This window comes from Fonsecaea pedrosoi, assembly GCF_000835455.1.
Source record: "Fonsecaea pedrosoi CBS 271.37 unplaced genomic scaffold supercont1.2, whole genome shotgun sequence".
Classification (NCBI taxonomy): Eukaryota; Fungi; Ascomycota; class Eurotiomycetes; order Chaetothyriales; family Herpotrichiellaceae; genus Fonsecaea; species Fonsecaea pedrosoi.
In genome coordinates, this window is record NW_013550614.1 from 2783392 (window position 1) to 2798432 (window position 15041).

At 54.6% G+C, this 15041-nt stretch overlaps 6 protein-coding genes across 6 annotated transcripts; 2 read left to right on the forward strand and 4 right to left on the reverse strand.

The window, feature by feature from the left end:
• Positions 1-40: 40 nt before the first annotated feature.
• Z517_02952 (uncharacterized protein) lies at positions 41-2311 on the reverse strand (the record flags this gene model as incomplete). The annotated part of the gene is made up of 1 exon (XM_013432060.1): positions 41-2311. The coding sequence occupies one exon, from the start codon at positions 2309-2311 to the stop codon at positions 41-43; it is 2271 nt and encodes a 756-aa protein (XP_013287514.1).
• A 759-nt stretch (positions 2312-3070) lies between these two features.
• Z517_02953 (uncharacterized protein) lies at positions 3071-4917 on the reverse strand (the record flags this gene model as incomplete). The annotated part of the gene is made up of 4 exons (XM_013432061.1): positions 3071-3659; positions 3729-3940; positions 4003-4497; positions 4561-4917. 4 exons carry the CDS (start codon positions 4915-4917, stop codon positions 3071-3073), a joined length of 1653 nt encoding a protein of 550 aa, XP_013287515.1.
• Positions 4918-6682: 1765 nt separating this feature from the next.
• On the forward strand, positions 6683-7551 carry Z517_02954 (uncharacterized protein; the record flags this gene model as incomplete). The annotated part of the gene is made up of 3 exons (XM_013432062.1): positions 6683-6758; positions 6812-6921; positions 6982-7551. The coding sequence occupies 3 exons, from the start codon at positions 6683-6685 to the stop codon at positions 7549-7551; spliced, it is 756 nt and encodes a 251-aa protein (XP_013287516.1).
• Positions 7552-8342: 791 nt separating this feature from the next.
• Positions 8343-9192, forward strand: Z517_02955 (uncharacterized protein; the record flags this gene model as incomplete). Its single annotated transcript, XM_013432063.1, has 3 exons — positions 8343-8450; positions 8514-8649; positions 8735-9192. The coding sequence occupies 3 exons, from the start codon at positions 8343-8345 to the stop codon at positions 9190-9192; spliced, it is 702 nt and encodes a 233-aa protein (XP_013287517.1).
• Positions 9193-9913: 721 nt separating this feature from the next.
• Z517_02956 (uncharacterized protein) lies at positions 9914-11254 on the reverse strand (the record flags this gene model as incomplete). Its single annotated transcript, XM_013432064.1, has 1 exon — positions 9914-11254. One exon carries the CDS (start codon positions 11252-11254, stop codon positions 9914-9916), a length of 1341 nt encoding a protein of 446 aa, XP_013287518.1.
• Positions 11255-12403: 1149 nt separating this feature from the next.
• Positions 12404-14741, reverse strand: Z517_02957 (uncharacterized protein; the record flags this gene model as incomplete). The annotated part of the gene is made up of 2 exons (XM_013432065.1): positions 12404-13805; positions 13864-14741. The coding sequence occupies 2 exons, from the start codon at positions 14739-14741 to the stop codon at positions 12404-12406; spliced, it is 2280 nt and encodes a 759-aa protein (XP_013287519.1).
• Positions 14742-15041: the final 300 nt, after the last annotated feature.

Below are 15041 nucleotides of genomic sequence, written 5' to 3' on the forward strand. Positions count from 1 at the left end.
CATGGCGAAATCTCTGTGCGCGCGGTCGCGGTCGCTGCGTCTACCAACCGAATTTCTCGGCCCAGACATCAATGTCCCAGCCACCCTGCCGGACAAGGTCGGCAGCGACGTTTCGCACGTCGCGCACGAGGCCGTCTGGGCCGGAGACGATGATGCAGATCTTCTCCCTGGTCCTGTCTGCGGTGCTCTGCTTGTCTGCTTGTGAAGAAATAGATTCGTTCGTGACTTTAAAGTTCAGTTTGGGGGTTTGTAGCGCCGATTGTGATGACGAGGAAGAAGAAGAAGAAGACGGGAGCGGATCTGGAGAGCAGTCCTCTAGTATCGTAGAAGAAGAAGAAGAGGAAGGGGAAGACGATGAAGGATAAAGAGGTCTTCCAGCAGCGTCGGCTAGAGAGGACGAGGAGACGGACGTGATCCAGCTGTAGATCTCGCTTTGCATATCTGGTCGAACGTGTTGGCAGCCCGGAGATCTTGTGTCGAATGCCCGCGTTACTAAACTTCCGGCTTCGTCATCCCCTTGCTCTGGTCCAGCAAGACGGGTGGCTGAGTCTTGGGCATCTTCGTCATCGTGGAGTGACTTCACCGCACTCGCTCGCGGGACCATGCAGATCCACTTTCCATGCAGCACCTCTTGCCTTACCCAGAAGTGTGCGTAGTCGGGGTCTCCGTCGGCTGGAGCAGATTCTGCAGCAGTGGATGGCATGGTCTTCACACCATTCTCATATGTGGTCCTTGTGCTCAGGAAGAGTCCTGCATCTGCGCTGCTGTCCTGTCGGACACGGACTGCCCAGGAAAGCGGATAGGTGACTGCGATACCGCTGCCACCTGCGACGAAGCAGACGCGATCTGCTGACTGTGCTGCATGCAGCGCTGAGGTACTGCCATAAGGACCGTCAAGAACGACTTCACAATGCTGATGGTGGCGGGCGTGGCGCAGAAGGTCGAGAGAAAAGCCGTCGATTGCGCGGATCGTGAGCTGAAGAGGCCACGATCCTCCAGACGCTGAACTTCCTGCTGGAGCCGGTGAAGCTATCGTGAACGGGTGCGCCTGAAAGCGGTACTTGAAACCCATGGAGGGGATGGTTAGAAATACGTGCTGGCCGGGAGACCATCCGCGGTAGAGGTTCGTTTGTGCCCCCAGAAGAAGATTTTGGCGGGACAACGGAATATTGCAGTGGACCAGAACAGTGTCCCCATCTGGGGCGACTTCCAAAGTTGCAATGAACTTTCGAGATGATATCGTCATGCGCCAGAGGAGCCTGTCGACGGCCCAGACTGCAAAGGCCGCGCAGACGTATGGCTGAGCCGTAGGGTAGTGGAAGAAAAGGAATACCAGAGCGGCGAACTGGAATATGACGTGTACCACCAGAAACGATTCATAGTAAAGACGGCGGAACCAACCGATGCTCGTGACGTAGATGAGATAGTACGAAATCACTGCACAGAAACCGAGAAAAACGACTCTGCTCGTCATATAACGGAGCAGGTTCCAGCCTAGAGGACGGAGGATGGTGTACCAGACAGCAAGCATCCCACACATATGAATGACAGCGAAGCAAGTCATCCACTCTCCAAGACGACGGTGGAAGATGTTGAGTCCTTCGTAGGAATGTCCTGTCAGGCATTTGAGCGGCTGGTTGTTTTTGGCGGCGAGGAAGTAGAGGACTGGAAGATTTGCAAGGAAGAGCAGACCAGCCCGATCGGCGAGAATAAAGATCCATGGCAATGACAACGGGGCACGGTAGAAGAGGTAGAAGAGGTTGACGGCGAGAAAAAAGAGGACAGCGAGGGTGATGGCATTGTTCGGGAGGACGTTCGAGGGAGCTGTTAGTGCTGGGATGGGTCGTGGCTGGAACATCAAGAGGGACTTCAGTCGATCCGCAAGGGGTGGCCGTCTTCGAGAAGTCGGATATGACCGTGACAGCAAGGGTGTCGTCTCCCCATTGTCAGAACAATCTTCTTTCTGCGAAGGCGTACTTGTCCCAGTCGATGTACCGCTTGATGATGGTGAGGGGTTGGGTGCGACACCCGCATAGTTGATATGTCTCTGATCATTCTTGTCCCATCTCTTACGTTGGTGCGCTGCCCTCCCACAGTGGACGCCTCCCACAATGACGATGGCACCGACAATCCATAAATAATATGTCAGGATGAACTTGCGATGCCAGAGGATGGCGGCGATGATCTTGCGGAGGTGGTCCGGTGACGGTACCCCGCTAGACTCTGCTAGAAGCGCGACAAGACTGTCAGAAGATTTCAGGGAGAGGCGGAGGATGTCGAGGCATTCTTCAGGTGATGCAGCGTCGTCCATAAGTCTCGACAGGTCGCACAGAGAGGAGGAACAATGATTGGGAGACAATACAGTTGCATCTTATCATGATAAGATCCTGATCTGGCGGGCGAGCGGGTAAAATATTGTCAGGAGATGAGCGTGGCGCCGCTCTATCCGTTGGGTCCCCCCCCTTGGTACAACCATATGTTTTATCAACTGCCGCTTTTACTGACTTGAGGCAGAACAAGAACTCGCGGTGGATATGTTCTTGATGCGTGGGAAGAGAAACGACCATCTATCTATCTATTCACTGGTCGGAATATACATATAAAATACAGGCCGAAACCCTATTTTTGTACATACAAGCAACATGTTTATGTTGCAAGAAACCCCTCTGCTAAGAGGTGGATTGAGGCACTTCAACGGCTCTGTCTGCCACCACCATGATCATCAGTCTGGTTTCCATCCAAGGACGACTTCGCAGAGTTGACGACCGCGCCCTCTTCAAAGACATGCATGTTCTCCCAACTCGACGAACTTTCGAGGAGACGTTCTTGTTCGACGTCGGGCATCGCTGAGGAATTTGGCTGGATTGGAGAAGTACCCCTTTTCCTGCGGCAAAGCTTGACGGTAAAAGTGAGGCCGGCCATCGCAACAATGAAGACAACCATCATCAATACGGTCGTGGAGATCATAGAGCTACTGAAGAGAGAGTTAGCGAGCAATTCCATCCTGGGAAACGGTTCGAAGTAGATTATATGAAAAGCTCAAAAGGAGTTGGGGGTGGATTGGCCCATCTCACCTTCTGGTAGCCTTTGTCGATTCCGGGGATTCGGGAGTAGGCTCGTGTTGTTCCTCTTCAGGCACACCCGCCTGCTGCTCTTTTTGGTCGCTCTCTAGAGAGCTGCATGAGATCGCGGGTAACGGGCGATCCCTATGCTGCAGCTGCAGCTCTAGCGGCGCCTCGATCAATGTCGCGACCAGACCTGTTTCTACGTGCCATTCCATGTGGCAGTGGAAAAGCCAGACGCCAGGGTTGTCGGCTCTGAATCGTAAGACCATGAAGCCTCCGGGTTCCAGCAAGAGCGTGTCTCGCCTGATCGGAGTCCGCGGATAGTCTTCCTCCACGAGACCGCTGGTGAAAAAGCTGCCGGCCTTTGGGGCAGAACGGTAGACGGCTTGGAAATTGTGGCCATGCAGATGGAAAGGATGGCGGACCATATGGTGGTTATAGAGGATGATCTCCACGACCGAGTTGTGCTGCAGGACAAAAGGGTTGGTTGTGGAGCCATATATGGAGTCGTTTGTTGCGGATGGGCCACTGGACAAAGCTGTGTAAAGGGACGGAATCTCTGGGGCTGCGTATCGTGTCTTGTTGAAGAACCATCTGGACACAGAGTGAGCTACTTGTCCGAGCATAGATGGACCCGAGCAGTGAAGAACGGACGGCGCTTACTTGATGCCTCCAGCATGTGACATTCCCAGGCTCAGGACGATGCTCTGGTCTGGCCGAGGAAGCAAAGACATTTCATCGTATGGTTCCAACGTCACATCATCAAAGGGATTAAAAGAGTCAATGACCTGAGGCTGCGGCAGTGGTTGATCGGGCGCATAGACCAGCCATCCTGTCACGTTCTGGCTTGCGCTACTACGTATCTTGGACAAGGTCTGCGAAAGATTTGTTAGTCGAAACCCGAGCAAGAGAGAGAGAGAGTGATGAATGGGCATACGGGATCCATGGAAGCCACCACGGGATAATTCTTGTGCGGTTCAGCCTGGGTGGTGACGAGGAAGCTGCAGCGCTGCCCAGACGAGAGGTATATCATGGCCGTTTCAGCGGGCTTGGTGTAGACGCCGTCCACCTCAATGATCCTGATCGAGTGATCTTCAATCCAGAAGTACTGACCCGCGAACGCGGCCATGTTGACCAGACGAACCAAGTACGTCCGTTCAGGTATGACGGGGATATGGAGGTTCTGTGTATCGTTCAGCAAGTTGGCGTCCGGCACAGGTTCCTGCGACATCATGCCCCCGCCGTGCAGGTACTTGGGGACTAGGAGTGCCATCTCGTCATGGTACCAGTCCGAGACGGACAACAGCAACTCTTCGTCATACAGTCCGCGATATGGATGATCCGGGTCGCGAACGAGGAGTGGTCCTCGCAAGCCGTCGGGATACTGGCCCTGAACGTGGGAGTGGTACCAGTATAAGCCAGCCTGGGTAGCCTAGAAAGTCCCAAACACGTATTTAATAAGGGGATATTTCCTGTTGAGTGGTGTATTACACACCTTGAACTGATAGGTAAACGTCGACCCAGGGGTGATGGGACATTGATTGACTTGAGCAGGCCCATCCAGCTCACTGCTTCCATTCATAAACAGGCCATGGAAGTGTAGAGAGGTCGACTGGTTCCCCAGCGCATTGACGACATTGACCACGACGGTATCGCCCAGGTCAGCGCTTATGGTGGGAGGCGGCCAGTGGCCATTGATACCGATAGTTGGCCGACTGAAGCCATCGGGATTGGCGGCTACCCATGAAATGTTGAAGTCATAGGTCACGGTTCGGGCGACTGTTGTTTGGACTGCGCACAAGCAGAGAGCGACAAGAGTCTGCAGCAGAGGTGATGATAATGTTGATGCCATGCGAATTATGACGCTCGGGGAGAGATCGAGCGCTGAAAACCACCGCACATGGAAGGAATCATTAATTGATATCGGGTTCTTCCATCCAGACACAGAAGAGGCGTGAGAGGCTTATAGGGGAACCTCGAAGGGCGTCTTCGGGCTTCAAGACCCACAGCTGCCAACGCGGCCAATCTCAGGGCCTGCCATGCCTGTCTGAGAAAAAAACTTGCTCACCTCTTTCTGACCTCTACAAGTACCAATGTCTGCCAGATAGTCGGGCTCTAGGTGGTCTGACATTTTCGACCAGACGCCTCTCCGAGTATAGCACTGGGTGACGGGTTTGCTGGTAACACGAAGACGCTGGGACTCATACCTTCATCAACATGTGGTGGCGAGCACGTGGAATGACACATCTCCGGAAAAACAACAGTTCCGGTGTCACTCCCATTTTGGTAACTCCTTTAACGCCGTCTCGTTCTCGGCCTACTTGCCCTCAGGTGAACCACTGGTTTCTCCATTGATTATGCCTCCACACTTCATGATAGCGCACCAACGTTCTAGAACCGCAAAGCCTTCAAGAAACGCACCTCAGGAAGCTAGCTGGCTAGCCCCGAGCCTGACATGATCCCAAGTCTTCACGAACTGTTCAATCGACCAGAACACCATCTTTGTTCTCGCGCCGTGCATTGTGGAAGCAAATACGAGGCAAGGACTCTTTTGCTGTCCCTCTACCACTCTTCCATGTCTCTCTTCAGCTACTTAGGCATGCGCAGCTTCTCGTATTAACACCAAAAGTCCGTTCTCTTTTCCTAGCCACGGAACCTCTCCCAGAACTGGACTGGACAACGCAAGAAACTTTGTCTCTAGCACATGACTGACCGGGCTCAAGCAGCTCCCCCAATGATGTGACTGCTTGCCTCGTGTCGCCAGCCGTCTCGATTTTTAGCCGCGAATGACAGTTGCGGCTCTGAAGTTGCTCCTCGAATCAGCCCTACGGGGCGGCATTCCACGATGCAGCACCGCCATGGCACGATTCTTAGCTTCCTCAAGCAATTCGCTTGATGAAGCTTGTCGAGAAAACAAATTGACCTTACTTTCAAACAAGCTTGGACCGGTGATGTGACCCAGAAGAGCTGCGCCTTGGCCACATTGGGCTTCTGAAGTTGACCTGTTCATGCTGCTTCGGAGGAAACTAGTCGCAAACAGTTACGGTTGAATCCAAGGAACGACGATGCAGCAAATTGTCGACACGCTCGCTTGACAATGCCCTACCTGCTCCAGCTCCGCCCTCAGAGTTTAAGCAAGCGAATGCGCCAATGTCACGACTAATTGTTGATAGGCGAGACCTGCCATTGTGTTACAAAGTGTCAAACCATGTTCGCTAGCATTGAATATCCGGTGGTGGACTTTTGGCCCGTCTAGTCCTTGATCGTCATTGTATCAAAGCTCCAAATCATCTGGGGGACCGCCTCTTCGCATTTAGCTTTCCTCCGGTCCCCGTGTTCGGTCCTCTTACCAAATCAGGGGGTTTCTGAAGCCGTCGAGGTATCGTCTTGCAGCGCTGGTATCGATGCTTGCCGAAGGTGGAACGAGTTGACTGTTGGTGTTGCGGCTGAGCTCTGGCCGTTCTGCCACGTTGCTTCGGACACACTATCCCTATGGCAGAGCCCCAAAACTGGATAAATACCTCGTCTTTGCACTACACTTCCCATCGTCGAGCATTCTAAATTTCGGACAAGCACACTTTGTGACCATCGAGGCTTTTTACCTTTGAGCCAACAAGATGACTTATTCTATGAAGCATGCACTACTCGTGGGCTTCACTCTTTCTACGGCAGTGCTTGGTCAGGATTGTGGCAGTAAGACACCCCGTCCTCGTGCGCAAGCGAGGACAACTGACGCTCTGCTCTAGGATATACCGTGTTCACTGATAGAGGCGCGAGCTCCAATGATTTCAACTGTGATGCATTTATTGATGATGCTATGATGCCGTATCTTGCATGGTTTAACGGCACTACCACGGTAAGGACTCCCTCGCGAGAAGGTGTCGTTGTCGAGGCACAATCTGACAGGCATTCGCAGCTCACCCTCACTGGTGGACCAGCGTCTGAATGCCCGGACACAACCTGGGAACCACTGAAAAACTCGTTGCTCATTGGCGGCATGACCGTTCCCGGCAACAAAACGCTCGACCGGACCAAGTATGATAACAACACCTTCTACTTTGTCATGCCTGAGCAGTCAAACGACAATATCAGCGTATCCCTCCAGTCCTCATCGGACGAATGGTATGACCAACCCCAAGGTTGGCAGATCAACGCAACCAAAGCTGGAGATGGCTACGACATCGCCGGCTACTGGTTTGGTCAATTGCCAGACAACAACGAGCTCGACTTTCCCGGCGTCCCTGGCAAACATTGTTGGGACAGCGGTCCAGTCTGGCCGGGAATGAAGGGCTACTTTGACGAATACAAATGGACCCTCGTCGGACACCTGTCTCCCACGGCCGCAAATCTCAGTGTCATCATGACCGAGACAGACGATGATGGGTCAGTGTGGCATATCTACACAAATTTCACCGGCAAGGCTGGACCAAAGGGGCCCAAGTTGGTGACTACTGGGGACGCGCCGACCACGGATGCTCATGCTTGAGGCGAGGGTGCTAGTCTGGAGCTGCAGATGCACAATGCCATAGTTCTTATCTAATATCATTGCCGAGTTGTCCCGTACCATGGTTTCACAGACGATATGCCATCCTCGGATAGCATGCGGTGTTGTACTACAGTACTACAGAAGATAAAGCGCAAAGGTGAAAGGTAGCTAGCTGGATGAACTCGGCAAGGGGTTCTTCGGATCAACATTTGGCCGTTCCGCAGCCCCTTTTGTCTTCCCAACTCCCTTCGTCCTCTGCCTCTTGGAGTATGTTGCATCTCATCTCCATGCACGATTCTTTGTAACAATATGGTCTCTACATGAGTGACGTCTGCTACTACACCGCTGTCGAGACAACAGTCAAGCTTCGAGCTATGACATGCTCATCCCATCTCCGCTCTGCCCTGTGCGGCGCTCTGTTCAAAGTAATGTAATATAACAAGGCCACATTCCATGCGTTGTCCCTGTCTACCGAGTTCAGAAAAACAACAGCCCACATTCCACTTGGTGCTCGACCACAATCAGTGAATTTCTACTTTGGATTGAAGATCTTTATAGCTGGGAAGACCTGCTTCTGTCATCTTCCCTTTTTCCACGACACTCTCCTCGTTCGCGTCTTCCTTTGTGTTTGGGGTTTCTTGTCTCTATATTTCTTTGTCACAGCCAAAGGCCTTCCACCCGTTTTCATCCATCGTGGCATTCTATTCCTGCTTCTGATCTGAATTCCTCTGCGAGAAGAAGAAAACATTTTCCAGTTGACCAAGGAATTCTTCATTGCTTCGTCAGTCAAAATGCATCGCGCCATCTTCAAGCTCCCGCTGCTCCTTTCGGCTGTTGCCCTCGCGAGGCCTCAGACCCCGGCAGACACCAGCGCCTTGAGCGGATTGCCAGCTTGTGCAGTGAGTATCTGTCTAAATCCCCACAGTCTGAAACAAACATCTCTAACCTGTCGTGACCTACAGCAAGATGCTGCCAACGCTGCCTTGGCCTCCTCAGGCTGTCCCGTGAACGACCAGAACTGTATCTGCAGCTCGGCACCCTTCATCAGTGCGATCACTACTGCAGTCACGCAGACGTGCTCCCCAGCTGACGTTCAGGGTGAGTGACTCCAACCCCCCAACCCTTGTGGTCCATCTTTGCGAGAAAAGGGAACGCAGCAAAATATACTGACAGTGGAACCTAGCGGCATTGGTCTTCGGCCAAACCTTCTGCGGTGCCGCCCTCGGGGGCGGAAGCTCTTCATCCAGCTCGGCCCCTACCACCGGTGCAGAAGACACAGCCAGTGCCACCCCAACGGCCAGCCCGACCGACGGTGACGCCTCCAACGGGGTCTCGACCACCACTGTCCCAGGGACATTGACGTCTGTGACCAGCGTCGCCGACGCCACGGACAGCATGAGCACTTCCACAGCGAGTGTCACAGACACCCCCACGTCCGGTGCGATGGGTTCAGGCTCGGACGGCATGGTGACAACCACCCAATGCACCACAACCACGACGATGATGACCACCGTGGCCTCCAAGCCAACGGGGCCATACAACGCGACCTACACTGGCGGCGTTGGTGCGGCGATGAAGAGTGCAGCGCCGGGCATGATCGCCGCCGTGGTGGGTGTTGCTGGCGCGATTGCCTTGTTGTGAGGTTGACCTACAACCTACCAGGTGCAATCGAGATTGTCAATACCTGGACACCCACAAACACGCAAACACGAACACGATAAGACAACCACACACAGAGAGAGCGGGGGGAAGGGAGGAACGGAGGGCGAAGAGAGTGGGCTTTTTTTTTTCGGCAGTGTTAGGTTAGAATCGTCTCGGCACTATTCATCAACTATCTATCTATTACATGGAATTGTTCTTTTCCTTTGGGGGAAAGGTGCAGAAAAAAATACAACCGGTCACCTAGTAATATAATAATACAGTGGTTAATGATTTCTTTCCACCAGGAGTGGTGCAAAAACCAAAAATCATATCAAGTGACAAAGGCTCAAGAAAAGGATTAAAGCCGGGAAGATGAGATGGGGTGGCCGGGGGTTGGCTGCTTCGGGTATCTACATGCATGTAGGTGCCTAATCATAGGTGCTGTGGCCTGTAATTATGGCCCAGAATGGCCATGCCCTGCTTTCTTCCCTAATACCTAGGGAGTAACTATTATTAATAATAGCTAACCTGATCTGGTTTCCTGATTGGGAAATTCTTTGATGTCTGATCGCAGCCCGTTTCGGTTCCTATTCTTCACACCCAGATGATTTAATAACTCCCTCCTCCCTTGCCATTTTACAGCCGATACATACACAAAGTATGAGGTGTGAACGGAGGAGAGTAACGCAGTATATCCCCGCACCCTATCCCACGCAGTGCGTCAAGTCTCTTGTTGAGAATGACCACCAGCCTGGGCTGTTGCCTTTGTCGCGGGATCGCCGGACGGTGTCGCGACATGGGCGGGTTCGGCGCTCGAGTCTCCAGCATTGCGACCCGCCGAGCCAAACCCCCTGTTGAACCGGTCGATGTGTTCCTTGAGCACGTCGGCCCTGCGCCTGTCGGCCTGGGACTTTCTGGCCTCGGCGTCGCGCTCGACCTCCCTGGCGGCCATGAAGATGCGCATGGCGTCGTAGCCGCGCAGCGCGTCGGTCGCGTCCTCCCAGAACATCTGGACCGAGTCCTGGGCGACGCGGCACGCGAGGGCCAGCAGGCGGCGCTCGGCGCGGTTGATGTGTCGCTGGCGACGGTACACGCCGCGCAGGAACGTGCGCGTGTCGGGCGTCAGCCCCAGGTAGTGGTCGCGCCCGGACTCGAAGACGGTCGCGTACTCGCTGCGCAGGTGCTCGGCGATGCCGACCCGGAACACGGGCGCGGGCCCGTACTTGGACACGTGGTGGAAGAGGCGCTCGCGGGCCGCCGCGTCCTCGACGCTCAGGATCGTGTTCATGTTCCCCAGCAGGCCCCGCGGCCACGTCCGGTCGTCCGGCCAGCTGACCTTCGTGGCGATCGGGTCCCACGGCAGCGTCGTCACGTAGGGTACCGAGTCCGGGTCGGTCGTCCGCAGAGGGTGCATGGTCGTGTCTGTCTCTGTGTCCGCCGTCTCGGGGTCTCGCGCGATGCGTGTCGCCGTCGTGGGGAATGCCAGCTTTGCGTCGAATTTGGGCTTGTCGTCGTCTTCGGTCCCGTTGAGCATGAACGCCTCGCCGTAATGAGCCGGTCTTTTGGCCTCGGGGGCGGCAGCAGGGGATGATGATGATGATGATGCAGTCGCGGATTTTTGACCGTCCTTGGTGATGATTTCCTTGTCCTCCTCTCGCTCTTCCTTCTCAAAACACACTTTGCCCTTCTCGTCCCCTAACTTGAAGAACTTTTCGATCCCGACCTTGAGCCGCGCCATGGAGCCATAGTGCTTGTACTCGTCAAAGAGGCCCTTGGTCTGCGCCGCCAGGGTCGTCTGCGTGCTCCGCGGCTGTCGGGAGAGGACCGTCTCGGCTTCGAGCGTGAGGCTGTGTAGCTGAGACTGCAGGTGTTCCAGGAGTCGAGCTTTTGCCGGGTCCCCGTCACCACCCGGGTGGCGTCGACGTGTTCGTGTCGAAGAAGGCTCACCCGCATGGGATTCTTCAGAGTCGCTACCTTCGTCTGTTGACTGTTCAGATATGTGGCCTGCCACGTCGCCGAGGAGGTCGCTATTGTCGTCGTCGTCGGTGACGTGAGCGTTCATTTTTTTTTTCTTCTTCAGAGCTTTCGCTTTGTGTGGTGCCAATGATGACGAAACCGACGAACACAGTCAAGGAACAAAGGGTCGTTGATGGTTCGTTGGCCGTGCGTGAGAAGGGTGTACACCGAAGGGATGGAGGTAAGGTGAGAGACACGTCCTCGATGCCCGCCTTGATCGACTTGTCGCTTCTTGTTTTTCAATTTGTCGCGGACAGTGGAGGTGAGTGAACCAACATCTTTTGTAGGTCGTGTGTTATTTGAGGAAATAAAAGTGAGAAGCGCAGGAAAGAGAACATTAAGAAAGAAAGGTCAGGCAGAAGAGCCGAATTGAAGGGATTCACTTGATCGATAAATTCACTGTTTCGTGTTCGGCTGCTGGGGTGAGGCAGTTCAGACCATTCATCCATCGGTCGTTCACGGTGGAGTACAAGAGACACTCATCTATCCATCCAGGCATCCACTTTGACTGATCTTCGTTGACGTTGACGTTGATGTTCGACATGGCCATTGCACTGGACTCCCGCAGGAAGAAAGAAGAAGAGACTGTAGAAGAATAAGAGGCTTGTTCCGGTAAGAGTGAGTTCATTCGAGATCGGGCGATTTCAACTAATCTGCCTGCACACCCACACCCATACTGACATCGACATCCGTATTTCACAATATATCATCATTGTCAATCCCTGTGTGCTGGCTGGGTTGGTATTTCCTTTGGATGTCTTCTGTTACATGGATCCGATCGCTTATCATCATCCGCATTTTTATCCAGCCAAGTCCGTCATCCATTACTTTCTCCTCAATATGATCCAGCGTGGTGAACTAAACCCCGCTCGAAATGCTCCCCGTGTGAACTGACACAGAGGGATCTTAGCCAACCAGATCTGGTGCCTTTGCGCATGCCATCGCCATCACCATCACCATCACGCACGCAGTTGCAAGGCATCAATTCCCCAAGCAAGAGAGGGGCGACACAGGCCGCCGCTTTGATAAACGCCCCAGCCAGAATGATCTCGCCGTCTCTCAGAAAATACCAAGTCTGGAAAATAGGAACAAGAAAAGGAAATGAATAAGAAAAAAGAGTTGGCGCAGTCGACCGGCTCTGTCTATACCTGGCTCGGACCTTGGAGAGGGAGGGGGGGGGGGGTTCAATGACCCCTCAGAACTTCTCACTGGTCACTCCCCTCGTTACATGGACCAGCACCCAAGCCAGCACCTGCACGACCGTGGTGAGGAGCCAGACGACCAGTCTCAACACCATGATCAGCCCGCTGAGCGCTCCCCTCGTGACGGCGGGTAACTCCTCGCCCTTGCGGTCGCCGGACTGGTAGTGGCCCAGCTTCTCCAGGTCGAACTCGCGCATAACGATCTTCTTGGTCTTGGTCTTGGTCTTGGACTTCCTCTTCCTCCGAGATTTCTTCTCCGAGACGCCTTCAGAGTCGTCGTCGGTCGTCGTGGCGCTGCTGCTCGACAACCGCCCAAACCACATCCGCGACCCTTTGGACTTGGATCTCGATGACGAGTAGCCGCCCGTGCGGAGGTCGGCCTCGTGGGCCCGCCGCATCAATTTGGCCTCCTCCTCGGCCTCTTCCCGCTCCGCGATGGTCGCGTAAAAGACACTGCCCACGTGGCTCTTCACACTACCGGCCCGGGTGTGGATGCTTCTGGTTCCTGTTCCGAGACGAGATGTCGGGGCCGGTCTGGGCTTCCAGATCTCCATGCCTCCCAGCACCGCATTCGTGGTCGCGTCTGCCACGGCGACGGAGAGAATCGCCGAGACGATGCAGTCGATGCTGAACAGGCTGGGCATGAGGTCGAGAATGGCGTTGGCATCTACGTGGAGGATCTCAGAGGTCAGATCAAGGGTCGCGAGGGTCGAGAACTCTGACGAAGGCGACGACGTTTCAGTTAGTGGAAGCGTCGACAACCGCCGTATGCCAGCTCCTGCAGAGGATGGAGCCGTGGTGGTGGGCGTCATGATCCCGCCGGTCCGTCGCGAAGCGTTGGGGTCTATCACACTGATAGTAGGAAGAGGGCCGTCACTAGAAATGGTCACATGCAACACAGGCTTCCCCATAATGCTCTTGATCGTCGTCGGCGAGCTCAGAGAGGGGCTTTTCATCGCGAAATCCCCTCCCATAGCACCCCGCCCTATGGCCGGGTGTTCCAGTTCGTAGAATCCGCCGCTCGCATTGAACCGCAAGTGGCAGGCTTCTTGCTGAGCAGCCCGACGGACCGCCTGCGCTTCGATCTCGTCTCTGTCTGTGGGTGCGAGGTTATGCTGTCGTGCGAGGGCGGCTGATTGGTTTATAGCGAGGAGGGCCGCCAATTTAGGGAATATGAAGGCCACGAGGCCGTCATTGGGCGGAAGGCGGCGAGGACCTGGCTCCAGCGGACAGAGAACGACGTCGCGGGTGATTGGACTCTCAGCCCCGGCTGAAGAGGACTTGGCTTTGCTGGGGCAGGTTTTTGAGATGGCGATCTCATTCGTGTCGTACGTTTGGAGGGTGTAGAAGGGCAGAGACGGGTGGGAGCCAAATACAAATGTTGCTTCCTCGGTCCTGCGCACCATCATTAGCGTGACATGAAAAACAAAACGTGTGGAGAGCGCGCATCTACCGTGCCATCTCGAGATCGAAAGACTTGATCGACGAAGCCGGTTCCGTCCCGTGAGAAGCTTCCCACAACTTCTCGAGCTCCCTTTGCGTCGATATACGGGGACCGACGCTGATACTCATGACGTCTGACGGAAAGTTGAGAACACTAGCCGGCGCCGTCCTCTGTGCAGCTGCCATGGCTGACATGTTGAATGGGATCGAAAGACTGCTTCTTCGGTAGTCCTCCCTCGAAGGTGGTATGCCTGCGAAAAGAGGCATGCCGGAGATTCGCACCGGCGGGGGGGGTTGCGGGACGAACACTGGCAGAGTGACCACAGGCGCAGAAGGGTCGTAGACGGGGAACATGGAGCGGATGGGCACGATTGGCGACGGTCCGATCGGGGATTTGTCATTTGGCGCAACCTGGACGTACACGGTGGAAGCTGGTGCTGCCACCAATGTCGTGGCTGATCCTGTCCCTGGTGACGATGAGGTTTGCGAAGATGACTTTTGACGAAAGTCGGGCGACTGGTATAACGATGGGGTATACGCCGCCGCTGCAGCAGAAGGGTGGACGGGCTGAGTGGGCGTCTTCCCATCGATCGGCGATACCGTGCTCACTGCCCGTCCGATGTCTTCCGGAGAAGGGGTAGTTTCCCGCATGGGCTGCTGCTCGCTCAGGCGGGTTGGGACTCGAGGCAGAGGCGGCCGTTCCTCCTCCATTTTGATCACGACCGACTCGGCATTGGGCGAAAACGCGCTGTCCGGCGAGGTGACGACACTGATACTGTGTAGGCTTGGGTTCTTTTTGTGTGGGTTTGGAATCGAGATCTTGGGGACTGTCGTCGGAAAGAGTGAAAAGCCTTGGAGGGCTGGAGTTGACGCGGATGCGGTAGCCATGCTGGATGCCTGATCGCAGCGTACTTGACCGTGCGGGTCCCAGCAGAACTCGAAAGGGAGCAGACCTGCTGCGTACAAGCGTGAAAAAGGACAGGGAATTAAAGTGTAAAGGGTAAAAAAAAAATAGATGGACGGTGCACAGCACAGCACAGCAGAGCACAGCACACTGCCTCGAAACAACTTACGAACAGCACACCAGGCACACGAGGACAGAAGAAGGGGAGAAAGAAAGATATTCAAGAAGGGGGATGTGAGCGGGACAAAAATGAACGACCACGATTTCCCCTAGGATGAGCACCG